Genomic DNA, 16,922 nt, shown 5'->3' with positions numbered 1-16,922 from the left:
GCAATTTGTTTAAATCAATGCGAAATTGTTTTTACACGATGGGGAGCAGTAGTTTTGAGAATTTCATTTCTGATCCGAAAAACGCCCCAAAGCAACTGAGAAAAACTGTAAATTACAATTATTGCTCAAAATAATCAAGATTCATTTAGAAGAACACGTCCTACAGCCCTGGTCCGGTCACCAGGCGTGGAACAGACACAATACACTCTTAATCCCATTTTCCACCGCTAAACCAGCACTTAGCTGAACTTTATAAGGGAATGTCATGTAGAGTAAGTGTAAGTGTAATAACCTGTTGTGCAGACATAAAATCTGAACCTACAGAGGAGCCAGTCAGGGTGGGAATGAAGACTGATCTTCAGTAATACAGTTAGCACACAACCACAAGGGCACTGGAAACCAGCCAGGGATGAACAAAAGCTAACAAAAAACCTGCACTTATTTATTGATTTTTTTTCTAAAAAAAACAAAAAAAAAAACACATGACCGACACATCAGGACATACAGCCTGCAAGAGAGCATAGAGCAGGGCATCATCCTGGAGAAAGCACTGCACAGTCTCATCCTTTCACTGAACCCAAAAATCATCATCCTGACACTTCTGACATTCACTCACACTTTTGCGCTAGCTAAAGACAAATTTCGGTAGAAGATCAGCTCAAGCTTTATGAGCTTTATTAGTTCTTCTTCTTTCACCTGCTCTGGTGCTCATCCTTCATCTCTACCTTTTTATTCTAAATAAACCGAAAATGGAGGCCACACTGTACAGTAGATTTCATAAGTTTATGACTGTAGAGAAAAAAAAATAACTATAAAGATAATTTTGCTGGATTATAGAATCAGCTTTTAAAAAAATTTTTTAGGGAGTTGACAGTTGTATAATGTTTCCAGGAGACAAACCCTGTCAGCATATCCAAGACATTGAGTTACCAGTGTTGGGCAGTAACGTGTTACTTTTTACAGTAACATATACTGTAACGCATTACTTTTAAAAATAAAGTAACTTCGTTATGTTACCGTATGGTGCGTTACCCGTTACTTTTTTAAATGAATTAATTTGGGCTGAAGTGTAGACTACAGTCTAACCTGCTTACAGAAGCGTCGCATTGTAGGATTGGTGGATGAACCACTGTAAACACAAAGAAGACGCACTGTGGGCGTGTCTCCGTTTATTCAGGTCTGTGCGGCAGTAATAGCGAGTCGAGGCGAGATCAAGACGAGTTTCTCAAAGTGGAAATATGCTCATTATTTCACTTTAGTTGAGCATAAAGACAAAAGATTTTTAGTCAAATGTAAGCTGTGTCTTTCTGGTTCGAAGCTCGTATCTACTGCGATAAACAGAAACTCCAATCTGTTGAAGCTCCTCCAGGAACTCCATGCCTGAGGAGCTAGAAGCTAGAAGCTAACCCGGTGTTCTGTTTTCATACTTCAGCTGTGAAAGGAACATGTTTAAGAGCTCAACACAACAGCAGAAGCCACTTTAGTTTTTGATTGTGAATATATTATTCATCTTGTTTTGTTATTTATTTTAGAAATCCTTGAGATATTCAGTTTTTGCTGCTCTGACTTTAATAAAATAGTGTTTAAAAATTACTTTGTGTTTAAGTCAGTTTTGTGTTTGTAGACCATAACGCATAAAACGGCATTAATGGGAACATTAAAGAAGGTTCTTTAAAAAAAAACTTAACAGTAACGCATTACTTTTTGGTGTAAATAATCAACAAATTAATTGAGCTACTTTTTGAATGAAGTAACGAGTAACTGTAACTAATTACTATTTTTTAGTAACGAGCACAACACTGTGAGTTACTGTAAAAGCAATAAATTAGAGATTAGCGAATCTGGATTAATTCAGGTTAAATAGCCCAATCCTATATGACTCAGGATACATGAATCATTCTCTTCATTTACTCGCATCACTCAAGTCCTTGCTTATCTTGGACCAACATCATATAAAACAAATTGTCAATTATACCACTTTATTCAAAGTTGTTGTTAGCGAGTAACTGTAGCAACAAGCAGATGACAGTTGTTCAGGAAACTTCTTGCATGGTCAGAATCACAAGGGGTTATGCGGGTCCTATACGTGTCCTGGCTAATCCACTTAAACAGTAGGATTCCGCGGATCCATTAGACTCGTAGCGTGTAGCGAAACCGCCGGGGCTTGAGACTGGGATTCATTATTTGGAGAATTCTAAAGATTCAGTTAGTGCCCTCTAGTGAGATTCCATGGCAAAAGCAGGGATAATCCCTACTTACTCAAATATCTCAAGGGTCTCGTCAGACTCTGATCCGTTCACAGAGTGATTTAGAAGAGTTTGAAGCGGTAAACGGATACGGATTGCTTATCTATAGTTATAATAAGCTTCACTTCCCAGGGAATGTGCTACACTAGATTTTGGATTGTGCTTGTGGTCAGCTTAATGGAGGTGAGGAGGTCTGAAGTGTAGTCAGCATTCACATTCATTATGTTTAATAAGGTTGAAGCTCTATAGCAGAAGATCTTTCAGTTCAACCCATGTAAAGCATATCTTTATAGAGTTGGCTTTGTGCACAGGGGCATTGTCATGCAAGAACATTGTTAGCTAGATTCAAGTCAGCGGGAAAAAATGTCATGCTAGCTTTTACAGTACTTTTTTGAAAAAGCCACAAACGGCTGGAAAAGTCAAGTATCCAAATACGTTTGCCCATATAGCATAAGGTTTCTATATGTAGCTTTATGATAACAAAAATATCCTGTCATGTTAGCTAATGCTAGCTAATTACCTTCACTGGTTCATGATAAAAACAAAAATATATTCTTGAAAATTTAGCTTAGAATTCATGTCAGGTCAATTCAAGTTAGTTAACTAACTAGCACTGGTAATAGATATGACAAAGATTTATTATCACCTCGAAATCCCGGTCATAAAATGTTTATTTTGTGAACTGCTAGCCGTTAAGCATTAGCTGGAAAATAAATAATATTGAAAATAAAAACAAATCCTGTCAGGTCATCTTAAGATAGCTAACTGCCTACCAATGGCAGACATTTTAGAATAGCACTTAAAGAATGTCATCTTAAATTCATCTAGCTAGCGGGTTAGCTTTAAAATTAAATCTTAAGAATAGCAGATTAGTTATTGCAGTTAGCTTGTTGGAATTTGTGGTAACGATTAGGATAAATAAGGATCCACACATAAGAATTATACTTTTGGAGACAGTTGAAATCCAAGCTCATTGTTTAGCCAGCTAATTAGCTGTAAATATCAATATATGATTTTTTTTAATTGTCAGTAAATGATGTGTTAGCTAGCTAGAAGCAATTCGCTGTCAAAGTTGTGAACATTTAATTTCTTGTCAGGTTAGCTACAGTAACAGGTCAGCATGAACAGTGAGGCTTGTTAAGAATCCTCTCAGGTTAGCTCTTGCAAGCTAATGGATGGTGGTAATTATGGGTACCATCTTGTGTGTGTATTCTTTCCGGAAACTGGATTGGGTTTTATATAAATCATTGACAACCAAAGTCTCTAAAAAAAAATACAGTTCTAGCAATGTAATTAGCATAATGATGGAGGAAGTTAAAGCAGGAAAGTACACTTGCACCAGGGTTAAAAGATCTACAGGGAGGTTACGGGTCATCAGAAATAACAAAAGAGCACCAAAGAATTCACACTTTTTTTGGCCCAACCTCTTGACTCTGGAACGCATTTCCTTTTGGCATGCAATACAATCAGATCTCATTAATCATGCCCTGTTTTGCTTGAACGAAGGATGGAAGTCAAAGTGTTCCTTCACTGTCTACCAACACAACACAACACATGCGGAATTAACCTTCAGCTCCGATCCACAAAGACTTGGCAATGAAGGCAAATAGGGATCTTCAGAGATTGTTTTCTGCCTTGGTCGACTGAATTAATGGGTTGCTGTGTGTGTGTGTGTGTTTAAAAGGCCCTGCTATAAATAAGCCAAGCCACTGGGGAGGGAGCGAGCTTGGGGAGCTGACAGCAGAGGGCAATGTGGCCTTGTCTCCTCAGGAGATGCCAATTAAGAGTGGACCCAAACCCTTGGCTCACGACTCACCGCGGCTCGCTCACAGGTTAAGAAATTAGATGTGATGGGGCGCTCACAGGGGTTCCCAGAAAGTTTGCTCTAAATAAGCACCTGCCCTTGCTGAAAAATAGCATATCATGGTTAATCAGGTTGTGTCATTTAGACACAGACGTCACTGCAGAATTAACCAACGAATAATCAGTTCAGAGCAAAATCAGACAAACGACTAGTGAGGTCACAGGTTATTTACAGTATGCTCACTTTTAGGAGGAACACTGTAGGAACATCTTGAAGGAACATTTATACCTCTGTAAGGCATTCATTCATGCAGATACAGGTCAACATCAGAATGAGGGAGGTGAAAAAAAAAAACGCTTATCACCCTCACCGTGATTTCCTCCTAGTTGTCTGAGGTGAAATCAAAACGTCTAGTGTGTAGCATGCCCACATGGCAGCACAAGGCTGCATGCACAGTCACACAGTCACAGGGAGCACCGACCTTAAGTTAGTTAGTACAATTTTGAATTGATAAATTTCTAGAGCAAAGCAGAGATACAAATCCACCGACTGAACAAGACACTTTGCATGCAACACTCGATCAGTTCAGAAGATCCAGAATGACCAAACCACACAGAGCCGTGTGGTGTTAAGAAACACACAGACACCTACCTTGAAGTTGTGTGTCCACTAGCCTGAAGAGGAGGAGCCACAGGACAGGAAGAGTAATGAGGTCAGGGGGTCTGGCTCGTACTGCAACACACCCAATTCGGTCCAAGAGCACGGCCATGACACCATCGGATGCTGAAATACAGACACACGAGTTTATGTTAGATTTTTGAGAAACACACGCATAGTCCTTCTGTTTCTATGTAACAAACTCAGTCATTCAACGGTATGAAGATTTCCTTTGACGAAACAAATCTATAAATGTCCAGACTTTATTTCCATTGAAAAATCCTCCCTTAGCATGAACAGCAGCTTTACACACTCTCGATATTTGGACAGTTCGTTTCTCCAAACAATCAGCCAAAATTTTGTTGTGCTTCTTGTAAAACTTGCCAATGGTTTCCTTCACTAAATTAAGATTGCTTTCTTTCTTGTAATGCAGTTCATCCCAGAGCATTTTAATAGCATTTAGGTGTGGTGACTGGGCAGGTCGGTCCATGATAGATATCACTCCAGACGACTGTCTGCTCTCTAAATAATGTTCACAGAACTCAGACTTATGCTTGAGCTCATCATATTGTTGGATGGTGAAGTCGGTTCCAAGGAGTCCTGACAGAATTGAATTGTGTTGAAGTATATCTCCAATGTTTCCTGCTTCAAAACAACCCCAAACCATTAAGCTCCATGTTTGCTTGTTGGGGTGAGGCAGTCTGATCACATTCTGATCTCTTCTGTCCTTCGACGAGACAAAAGTGTCAGGACTCATCTGTCAAGAACTTATTTTTTTCACTCATTGTCCAATTTTGTAAATTTTTACATACAAACAATAAGAACATGTATGTTTCTCAAAAAAACATTAATGACTCTGCGTAGTAAGTAACCTTTATTTAATCAGGATAAAAACCTAATTGAGATGAAGTCTCTTTTACAAGAGTCACCTGGACAAATACATAGTACATACCTACATAAATAAAATCCCAAAGGAGAAAAAATTACCATCAGCAGAAGCAACTTCCAAACTGATTTAATAGTGCCATAAATTCAACCATAAATTCAAAGCAGAGTAAGCTTTAACTGCCCCTGTAACTTGTTCTTTATTGTAAGGGTATTGAATATCAAACCATTTTCCCCTGCTTTGTACTATAAACTGAATAATGTCCTCTGTGGGAAGATGGTCATTTTCGGGGTTTTTTTTTTTTTTTATACTGAAATGATTGAAACAAATAAATAAACCACATAAAAAAATAAAAACCGCAGCAGTTGCCAAAATAAGAACAGAAAACACAGATTGATCCATTCGATAAGAATAAATAAGAAATAGGGATTGCAATCGTGCATATATCTGTGTGTGTGTGTGTGTGTGTGTGTAAAAAAACATCAGTGGTAGTGGGTCACAATACATCCAAATACAACACAATTACTATGTGAAAGCTATGAACATAAATTTAACAATTTTTTCAGTGTACAAAAACTAAAAAAAAAAAAAGAAAAAAACAATAAATAGATAATTTAAAGAATAAAAAACACCTGCAAACACAAAAAAGTAAATACAATTTGTTTTGTTCCTTGGTTTTAAAATCATAAAAATTTTAACAATTGTCCGTGCGATCGAATAAGCACGCAGAAAAAGCTTTAAAAAATAAAATCAAATAAGAATTACAATATATGAAGGAAAAAATTCCTTTAAAAAGAAGCAAAAATGCAGAAACCTCCATTCCTTTGATTTGTCATAGGCAAGAATTAACTACTAGGTAAAAGTAACTACTTTAAACATTTAGAAACCTCACATGCATTACATATAAAAAGCTGTAAAAAAAAAAAAAACACCTTTTTATCAATTACATACAAAATATCTTTGCTGTTTTTAAGCAACAATTGGAGTCAAATACCTGCATTCACTTTATCCCTTTTTTTTAAATTTACATGAAGCAAAACGATGCAATAAAAGATAAAAAAAAGAAAACTGTGCAGAGTGTACTCACTAAACCAGACCCCCTTTAGTCTTAAGGATTAGGGCTGGGGTTTGTGCTCATACCTGCTCTCTGATCCTGTTTACATGAAGCTAAACATCACATCTGTCTCATGAGGAACTCCAGAGGTCTGGTTGGAGTACATACATGTGTAAAACTATAGTTTAGCACAGACATGTTACTGATTTGTTTGCATTAGGGACAATTCGTCTTCTTTTCAGAGCTTCCACCATCTAGCCAAACCCCACCCACTTACTTTTAAGCGTCATCCAATCACACTATTCCTGCTGCTGTGTAATTACACACACCTACTTTCCATAAACTCATTATTGCCCACCCTTCCTTCCTTCCTTCCTTTCTTTTTTCTAGTAATGATTGTTGTCTTGGTTGTCATCTGATTTTATATCATTGACCTTTCTGACCCCAAATTCTTCTTAAAAAAAAAAGAAATTTTTATTTTTCTGTCGATTTCTTGATTGTGATTGGACAGAAATATTTTCTACTAACATATAGCACATTTGGTTGATGATTAAATTTTTTTTTAAACAATTCTACATTGCATTAGGACAGGACGCATCTAAGATTTGAGCTGAGACTAGTCTTATTCTGACGCCCAGTACTGAGAGTTATAATAAGCAATAATATCGGTGGCTGAAATGTGCGGGCTTTAGTGCATAATACATGACACTGTGTTCATTGATATTCAAGATGATCTAGACCCTGTTCATGTGCATATCATTGCTCCTGGAGCACCATTTGTTACTTACAATATTGATTTTACTTCATATTTACATGGATTTTTAGACGTCATCTCTTTTTTCTGGTTTTTTTTTTCCTCAACTCTTCTGAAGTTCGTGGAAGACGTGATCCAACAGAGCTAAATGTTTTTGTTTTTTTTACATAATAAAGGAGTCCTGAAAACTGTCCTCAAACAAGGACTATCAGAACATCTAAGAACCGGAGGAAACAAGTGGATGTATGGTGAACACCGCAAGAGACCTTTAGCCACCTGAGTTGATGAGACAGTGACTGATGATGCTTATTGTCAAGATGGGAACTTATTTCCTGTTATAAACGTAAAGGTTCTTTGCAGTTTGGCAGTCTAATTGTATTTCCATCGGTAAATTAGGTTGTAAATGTGGACTGGGAGTCTTTTAGTGAAATAGGTATGAAATAATTGTATGTGATTTTCTCATGTTTCACTATTAAAATGCTTGGACAAAAGTATTGGGACACCTGACTTTTCCAGACGTATGTGGTTCATCCCCAAACTGTTACCACAAAGTTGAAGGCACACAATTATATAAGACGTCTTTGAATGCAGTAAAAAAAAAAAAAAATCCCCAAACCTGTTTCAGCATTAAAATGTACAAAACTTGTACATAGGATGGGGTGGAAGATCTTCTCTCTATCTATAAACCCTATTGAACACTTTTGAGATGAATGTGAACGCTGACTGCACCCCAGGCCTCCTCACCTCACATACATCAGTACCTGACTTTTACTAACACCCTTGTGGCTGAATGAATCTCACACACATTTTCACAAAATCTAGTGGAACATCTTCCCAGAAGAGTGGATCTTATTATGACAGCAAATGGGTACTCAATGTGGAATTGGATGTTCAAAATGCACATACCAATCTTATGGTCAGGTGTCCATGCCGTGTAAATAGAAGGAAATGTCGAATACAAGCAGGGTTTTGTGCGCATTCATTCTCTCTTACACACACACACACACACAGACAGTTCACAGATGCTGAGTGTGATCCAGTCACTAACCCGAGTCTTGGAACTGCTGTCACTCATGCCAGCGCCTCACACCAGCGATGTGTGAGGAGGTAAAATCAATAGCCTTCCATCTTCCATCACACCCCTTCATTCCTCCATCAATAACCGCTTGGCAAGAATTAAATGCATTCCCATTTGCATAGACAATGAGTCTGTGGCAGGATGCAGCGATGCTGAAACAGAGATGACTGGCAGCTTCACAGCTGCTAAGCTCAAGGAGCTGTTAAAATAACGCAGAGCCGAGCAAGCAGTGTATATCAAAGATGTTAAATGTGTTAGCCATGGTTTAAATGTGTGTTAAATTTTATACAAAAAAATATGCACTTAATATGTTTCTTGTTTATTCATATTATTTCTAACAGTTGTTACATAAGTCACAAATAACTTTTTATCCAAGGATAATTAAATAGTGTCACTATCTGTAGTGTCACTGTCTGTAGTGTTGATGTCTGGTGTCACTGTCACTGTCTGTAGTGTTGATGTCTGTTGTCACTGTCACTGTCTGTAGTGTTGATGTCTGGTGTCACTGTCACTATCTGTAGTATTGATGTCTGTGGTGTCACTGTCTGTAGTGTCACTGTAGGCGATGTTGGTGTCTGTAGTGTCACTCCCTGTTGTGTTGATGTCTGGTGTCACTGTCACTGTCTGTAGTGTTGATGTCTGGTGTCACTGTCACTGTCTGTAGTGTTGATGTCTGTGGTGTCACTGTCTGTAGTGTCACTGTAGGGGATGTTGGTGTCTGTAGTGTCACTCCCTGTTGTGTTGATGTCTGGTGTCACTGTCACTGTCTGTAGTGTTGATGTCTGGTGTCACTGTCACTGTCTGTAGTGTTGATGTCTGTGGTGTCACTGTCTGTAGTGTCACTGTAGGGGATGTTGGTGTCTGTAGTGTCACTCTCTGTTGTGTTGATGTCTGGTGTCACTGTCACTGTCTGTAGTGTTGATGTCTGGTGTCACTGTCACTGTCTGTAGTGTTGATGTCTGTAGTGTTGATGTCTGTGGTGTCACTGTCTGTAGTATGTAGTGTTGATGTCTGTGGTGTTGATGTCTGTGGTGTTGATGTCTGTAGTGTCACTGTAGGCGATGTTGGTGTCTGTAGTGTCACTCTCTGTTGTGTTAATGTCTGGTGTCACTGTCAGTAGTGTTGATGTCTGTTGTCACTGTCACTGTCTGTAGTGTTGATGTCTGTGGTGTCACTGCCTGTAGTCTGTAGTGTTGATGTCTGTGGTGTTGATGTCTGTGGTGTTGATGTCTGTAGTGTCACTGTAGGCGATGTTGGTGTCTGTAGTGTCACTCTCTGTTGTGTTAATGCCTGGTGTTACTGTCAGTAGTGGTGATGTCTGGTGTTACATTAGCATTAACATTTACATTTGCGGCATTTAGCAGAAGCCCTAAATCAGAGCGACGTACAAAAGTGCTGTAAATCTCTAGTAATGAATAAATCTACACTGGTACGCCAGATTACAAACTTAATATAAATATAACCCTAGAATGCTACAAACTCGGAAAGTGCTAATTTAAGTGTTTCAGAAAGTGGTAGGTCTTCAGTCGTCGCTTGAAGATAATCAGGGACTCCGCTGTACGGACATCTAGGCATCTAGGGGAAGTTCATTCCACCACCTTGGTGCCAGTCTGTAGTGTTATTGTCTGTTATTGTCTGTAGTGTTGATATCTGTGGTGTGACTATAGGTGATGTTGGTGTCGTTGGTGTCAGTAGTGCTGGAGTCAATGGTGGTACTGCACAATGTCAGTGTCAGTGCAGATACTTTATGTGTTATATGTGATGGAAGTGTCTGCAGTATTACGGCTGTAATGTTACTTTATTTGCTATTGCTGTATGTGGTTTTAGTGACCATTGTGTGTGTGCCGGTGTTGTGAATGTCAGTGCTGTTGCTGTATGTAGTGTTACTCAATGTGGTGTTAGTGCAGATACTAGTGTCGTTCTTGGTGTAAGTGTTAATGTTGGTGGTGTTGGTGGTGTAAGTGTTGGTGGTGTTGGTGTTAATATTCGTGTTGTCAGTGTTAATGTTGTTATTGTTGGTGGTGTCAGTGGTTGTGATGTCAGTGTTGGTGGTAGTGTTATAGCTAGAGTTGTTAGTGTTAATGTTATTAGTGCTGGTGGTGTTGATGCTGGTGGTTTATTGTTAATGTTGTTCTTTTGGTGTTTGTGGTGTTAGTGTTAATGTTGCAGCCAGTGGTGGTGTTGTTATTGTTGGTGTTAGTATCAGCTGTGTTGTTGTGGAGTTGTTTGTGTCTGCGGTGTTAGTGTTGAAGTTGATAGTGTTAGTGGTGTTAGTATGTGCGGTGTTAGTGTTGGTGTAAGTGTTGGCAGAGTTAGTATCTGTGGAGTTAGTGTGGTGTTGTTAGTGTGGTGTTAGTGTTGGTGGTGTTTGTCTGTGGTGTTAGTGTTAATGTTGTTGGTGTTACTGCTGCTAAAATGTTTGTAAAAATGCAGCCTCTCCTTTGCCACTCCAATTAAAGAATGACCCCCATCTAGTTTAGAAGTTAGCGGTCAGTGACTCTGCTAAGAGGCCAGCGCGGTGTTGGCCACCGGCCCGGGAGTAACAGATTGGAGTGACACAGCCGTCTAGAACCAGGCGTCTGAGTCACTTCACCTCCTCCTCCGCCATTTGCCTCTAGATCAACACTCACTGCTCTACTCAAACACGCCAACCTGTTTGAGATTAGCCGTCCTGTTGTGCTCTGATTCGACAGCTGGGCAGATCATTTCACTTTTTTACATCATGCCATAAATAAACACTGTCTATAATCCTGAATCTCTAATAGCTTTAACAGTTGGAGGCACAAGGATTTCAGAGAAATGCTATCATTTGTCAAATTCTGTCTAAGATCTTAAACTGAAACTTTCCTAAATTGGCAGTATTATTAAAGACATGCAACCCTGTTATAATATTTCTTGTGATTTTGCGAGTAATATGTTATATTCATTATTTAAATATTTAAAGTATTATTGAAATGGAGATTACTATAAATCTGGTTATATTCACTCCCGTGTATAGTTTTTAGGTTTACTGGTCAGCGCTATATTTGTTTTTTTGTCTGCACTGTCTGCACTGGGTTGCACTCGATGCACTTTATGTAGCTTTGTGTTGTGTTGTAGCTCTAGGGTTCCGGAGGAACGTTGTTTCGTTTTTACTGTGTACCGTGTACAACTGTGTATAGTAGAAATGACAATAAAAGCCTCTTGACTTGACTTGATCTTGACAAAGCAACAGTTTATCCTGGAGGTTAAGGCTTTGTGTTACTGATCAGAAGTTTGGAGGTTCAAGCCCTGGTATCACCAAGCTGACACTCTTGATCCCTTGAGCAAGTCCTTTAACATTTTGTGCTCTAGGGCTGCTTTATCATGGCTCATGTGACAATTATATTACATAATATGCAAGTATATAAAAAAAATAATTCTTACAAAACCTAAGCCTAAACCTCTGGTTAAAAAAAAGGGCCACAGCATCAGTGCCTGTATTTTTTAAGGAGACTAAAGAAAGCTCACTTTGCTCCTCAGATCATGTTGAACTTTTGTTCCATTGAAGCATCCTTTCAAAGTCCATCGCAGTCTGGTTCAATAACTGCACAGGGTGTAATAAAAAGGCACTGCAATCATCATTTACATCGCAACATTGCATTGGACGTTGAATCCGAAGGTCATGAATTTAAATCCCAGCCACACTAAGCTGCCACTCCCAGGGCCCCTGAGCCAGGCCCTAAACCAAAAAGCTACTCAACTGTAAAAAAGGGAAAAATTTAATTTATTCTGGATAAGGGCGTCTGGAAAATGCTGTAAATGTCCAACAATTGCTCAGCATAATCAACACGTCAGTGATGAACTTCCCATCCAAAGTTTTGCATTTATAGCATATGCCCTTATCCATGTAAATGTTTACATTTTCAGCAGACGCCCTTATCCAGAGTGACTTACAACTGAGCAGTTGAAGATTAAGGACCTTGCTCAAGGGCCCAGCAGTAGCAGTTTGGGGGTGCTGGGATTTGAACCTATGACCTTCTAAACCCAATGTCCTAACCCCTGAGCTACAACCTTCCAAGGTTTCAGAGCGACTTACAGTTATCTAAATTATACAGCTAAGCAGCTATGGGGTTAAGGGCTTTGCTCAAAGGTGGTTGTGGGATTGGATCTCATGACGTTCAGTTAAGTCCAACATCTTATCCACTGGGCTACTAATTCACAAAAGTTCTGGTCATGACTTCAAATCCCAGCATGACCAAACAGCCACTATTGAGTCCTCACCAAAAGAGATCCTAGCAGAGGATGAGACATTCTATCAAGTCCCACAATAGACTGTTTACATGTCTTCCATCAGGAAAATGATCCAGAAGTTTCTACTACTGCACAAAAAGACTCAAGAATAGCTTTTTCCCTTCAGCCACACTAATGCTGAACTCAGACACTAAGCTTTATCTGCCAGGTTCTAATATTGCATTAAAATGCTTGCACTTTCATGCAATACTAAATATCTGATTAAATATTACATTACCATTTGCACATCTGCATCTACTTCTACTGCATCATATTGCAGGCATCGTACTTTTGCTTCTTCTTCAGCCTACTGCACAATCATTCTTATTATATAATTTACATTTCAAATTCTAAATCTATTTGTCACATAAACATTTATATAGTATTATTATGTATTTCATTTTATTTTTCATTACTGACATGTATACACACTTATAACCTTATTGTACTATAACCATAGTCCACTATATAGACAAACATTTGTGAATCAATTACAACACAATTGGCGGGTAACAATTGGGGGAATAAACACATATGTAGACATTATGTGCATAAATAAAGCTTGCCATGAACCAGGAGGTTCATTTTTTGAGCCTGACATTTGGCATCTCAAACCTTCAGTTCCCTCCACAGATTTTCTATGGAATTGAGGTCTGGAGACTGGCTAGGCCACTCCAGGACCTTAATGCGCTACTTTTTGAGCCACTTCTTTAAATTTGCTGTATGTTTTGGGTCATTTTCATGCTGGAAGAACCATCCACAGCTCATTTTCAATGGCATGGCAGAGAGAATTAGATTCTCACGCAGATTTGACGGCACATGGCCCCGTCCATCGTTCCTTTGATGCGGTGCAGTTGTCCTCTCCCCCTAGCAAAAAAACACCTGCAATGTTTCCACCTCCATATTTGAAGGTGGGGGTGGTGTTCTTGGGGTCATAGGCAGCATTCGTCCTCCTCCTCCAAATATGGCGAGTCTAGTTGATGCCAAAGAGCTCGATTTTGGTTTCATCCGACCGCAACATTTTCACCCAGTTTTTCTCTGAATTTTTCAATTTGTATTAAACTTCAGACGGGGCTGTACATCTGCATTCTTGAGCAGGGGAACCTTGCAGGGTCTGCAGGATTTCAAGCCTTCACGGCGTAGTGCATTACCAATTATTTTCTTGGAGACCATGGTCCCATCTGCCCTGAAATCATTGACAAGATTCTCCCGTGTGGTTCTGGGCTGATTCCTTACCGTTCTTATGATTACTGAAACTCCACAAGGTGAGATCTTGCATGGTGCTTCAGACCGAGGGAGATTTACAGTTATTTAGTGTTTCTTTCATGTGCGAATAATCACACCAACTGTTGTCACCTTCTCACCAAGCTGCTTGGTGATAGTCTTGTAGCCCATTCCAGCCTTGTGTAGGTCTACAATCTTGTCCCTGCCATCCTTGGACAGCTCTTTGGTCTTAGTCATGGTGGAGAGTTTGGAATCTGACTGATTGACTGATTCTGTGGACAGGTGTCTTTTAAACAGGTAACGAGCTGAAATTAGGAGCACTACCTTTAAGCTTGTTACTTGTAAAAAACACCTGGGAGGCAGAAATCCTGTTGATTGATGGGGGATCAAATACTTATTTCACTTAATAAAATGAAAATCAATTTATAACTTATAACTAGCGTTTTTCTGGATTTTTTTGTTATTTTGTAACTCACTGTTCAAATAAACCTGCCATTCAAATGATAGACTGATCGTTTCTTTGCCAGTGGGCAAACGTACAAAATCAGCAGGGGATCAAATCATTTTTTCCCTCACTGTGTGTACTACATAAATTCTTTAAAAAACAAATTGCAATGATTATTTATGAACTGAAAGAGTAATGTTCAAGTATCATGATCAAGAGGTAAATTCCCACCTACAGACATGCTGTTTGTGTGACCACCCACCAAAGCATGCACACACACACACACACACACACACACACACACACACACACACATATGTTCACCTTACCTGTATCTATGTCCGGTAGCACTACAGGCTAAATCTTCTGCTGTGTTTTCTGCTCATGAGAAGACAAAACTCTCCAAATAATCAGAGCACCGCTCGAGTTTCTGACCACTTACACACTCTCTCAGACCAACATACACACACTCAATCACACACACACTCACACACACTCACACACAACCAGCAACACAGCCTAGAGCTCAGTCCTTTTGCAACACTAGCATGTGAGAGAGAGAGAGAGAGAGAGAGAGAGAGAGAGAGAGAGAGAGAGAGAGAGAGAGAGAGAGCGAGAGAGCGAGAGAGGAGGGAGAGATGAGAGGGGGGTTAGAGAAGGAGAGAGGAAGGGGGGGAGAAAGAGAGAGAGAGAGCGAGAGAGAGAGAGAGAGAGAGAGAGAGAGAGAGAGAGAGAGAGAGAGAGAGAGAGAGAGAGAGAGAGAGAGAGAGAGAGAGAGAAAGAGAGAGAGGAAGAACAGAGAGGGTGGAAAGGGAAAGAGTGGGGAATAGATAAAGGAAGCGAGAGAGATATAGAGGGAGAGAGAGGAGGGAGAGAGAAGAGGGGGTACAAGAAGGAGAAAGGACAAGGAGAGGGGGAGAGAGATAGAGGGAGAGAAAGAGCGAACTAGAGTAAAATAGTGAAAGAAGGAATAGAGAGGCAGAGAGCAGGGAGATAAAGAAAGAGGGAGGGAGGAAACAAGAGAGAGAGAGTGGAGGAGAAGGAAGAGAAGAAAGGAGTGAAATAAAAAGAAAGACAGAGAGGGGGAGTGAATAGAGGAAGTAAAGAAGAAGTGGAAGAGAGAGAGGAACAAATAAGGAGAGATAGAGATGGAAAGAAAGAGGGAGGGAGAGAGAAAGAGAGGGAAAGTGGAAGAGAAGTGCAGAGGAGAGAAAGACAAGAGAGAGAGAGAGAGAGAGAGAGAGAGAGAGAGAGAGAGAGAGAGAGAGAGAGAGAGAGAGAGAGAGAGAGAGAGAAGTGAAGTAAGAAATGGAAGAGAGAGAGAAAGAGAGGGTGAGAGAGGAAAAGAGATTGTGAGAGAGAGAAAGATAAAAAATTTAAAGAAAGAGTGAGGGACAGGAAGAGAACGATGGTGGAGGGAGGAAGGCAGCAGAAGAGAAGAAGTATGAGAGAGGAGAAGAGAAAAAGGGAGGGGGGGAGAGGAAGAAAAATCGCCCTGATAATGCAGATTGTCATGAGAGCGCTGTATTCCTGGTAATCCAATACAAGTGAAGTAAAAGCCTCTGTGATTTCAACAGACCTAATGAGAGTGATCTGATTATGGGCTCCTTGCAATCGCATCGCTCGTGCCACGTACGCTGTTTCTCATTTTCACTCATGTGACCCTTTCTCCAATCCACTCACATTTTAATAGCTCGGCCTAAATGCTGCACTTTTTTCCCTGTATGTTTCTTTAAAAGGCAAATTACCCAAATAAGAATGAGGAGAAAATACGATAAGAGCCTCTTCCTCAACACAGTGTCCCCGAGTTACACATTAACCCTTAAGTTTTACCGATAACACAGAGGAAAGTGTACAGCTGAGGAGAATATCAGAGCATCATCGTAGTGCTGGTGCCGTCTGAAGGTCTGCTTCTTTCAGGCACTTAAGACGAGCAAAACCTTGAGTCAGTGCAATCTTCCAATCATTTAGTGTTTTATTGAAATAGAATGTAAAAGTGTCAGTGCTCAACAGAGATGAGTAAGGAAGATCTGGAATAATACCCTCTCTGATATTCTATTTGGGGAAAATAATCAAAATCAGGCTGCTGTAATGAAGAGGAGTGTTTTATTCATTTTACACCACAAAACAATTGAACAATTTAAAGAACATTAAATGCAGAATGTTCGAGAAGGTGGTAAGTGGTAGATCACTGGTTAAGTTGTTAGATTTTTACTTAAAGGGGATGAGTTCAAATCCCAGCACCACCAAGCTGGATTGCTGGTCACTTGAGGAAGGCCCTTCACCCTCAACTGCTCAGTTAGAAGTGGCTCTGGATAAGGCATCCCCCAATTGCTTTTGATTGTAAAATTTTCTGGCTATAGTTAAAAGTAAAAAGGTAAATCTTCTGCTTTAAGCTTCTCTCGTTAGTGGTCCTACAGAAGAGCATCCGTCCCTATATAACTGTCCTCTAGATCTGCCTCTTTTAAACTAATCACGTCTTCCCTCATCACATCACAACCTCCTCCATTGTCTCCTCAGCAT

At 39.7% G+C, this 16,922-nt stretch overlaps 1 protein-coding gene across 22 annotated transcripts in view; it reads right to left on the bottom strand.

Annotated features, from left to right (window-relative positions):
- Window positions 1-14,958, bottom strand: part of robo2 (roundabout, axon guidance receptor, homolog 2) — a 554,737-nt gene extending 539,779 nt beyond the window's left edge. For 20 of the 22 annotated variants that reach the window (XM_083547745.1, XM_083547756.1, XM_083547758.1 and 17 more), the window contains exon 1: window positions 4,702-4,827. In XM_083547745.1, coding sequence (XP_083403871.1) covers window positions 4,702-4,819 — 118 coding nt within the window. In that variant the 5' untranslated portion in view covers window positions 4,820-4,827. Of the gene's footprint in view, window positions 1-4,701; window positions 4,834-14,728 lie in introns of those variants that run through there. The other 2 variants (XM_083547769.1, XM_083547778.1) reach the window with 2 other exon arrangements.
- Window positions 14,959-16,922: the final 1,964 nt, after the last annotated feature.

The sequence above is a fragment of the Silurus aristotelis genome (assembly GCF_946808225.1).
Source record: "Silurus aristotelis genome assembly, chromosome: 8".
Taxonomy (NCBI): domain Eukaryota; kingdom Metazoa; phylum Chordata; class Actinopteri; order Siluriformes; family Siluridae; genus Silurus; species Silurus aristotelis.
The sequence above is the reverse complement of the archived record's forward strand: the minus strand, read 5'-3'. Positions and strand labels throughout refer to the sequence as shown.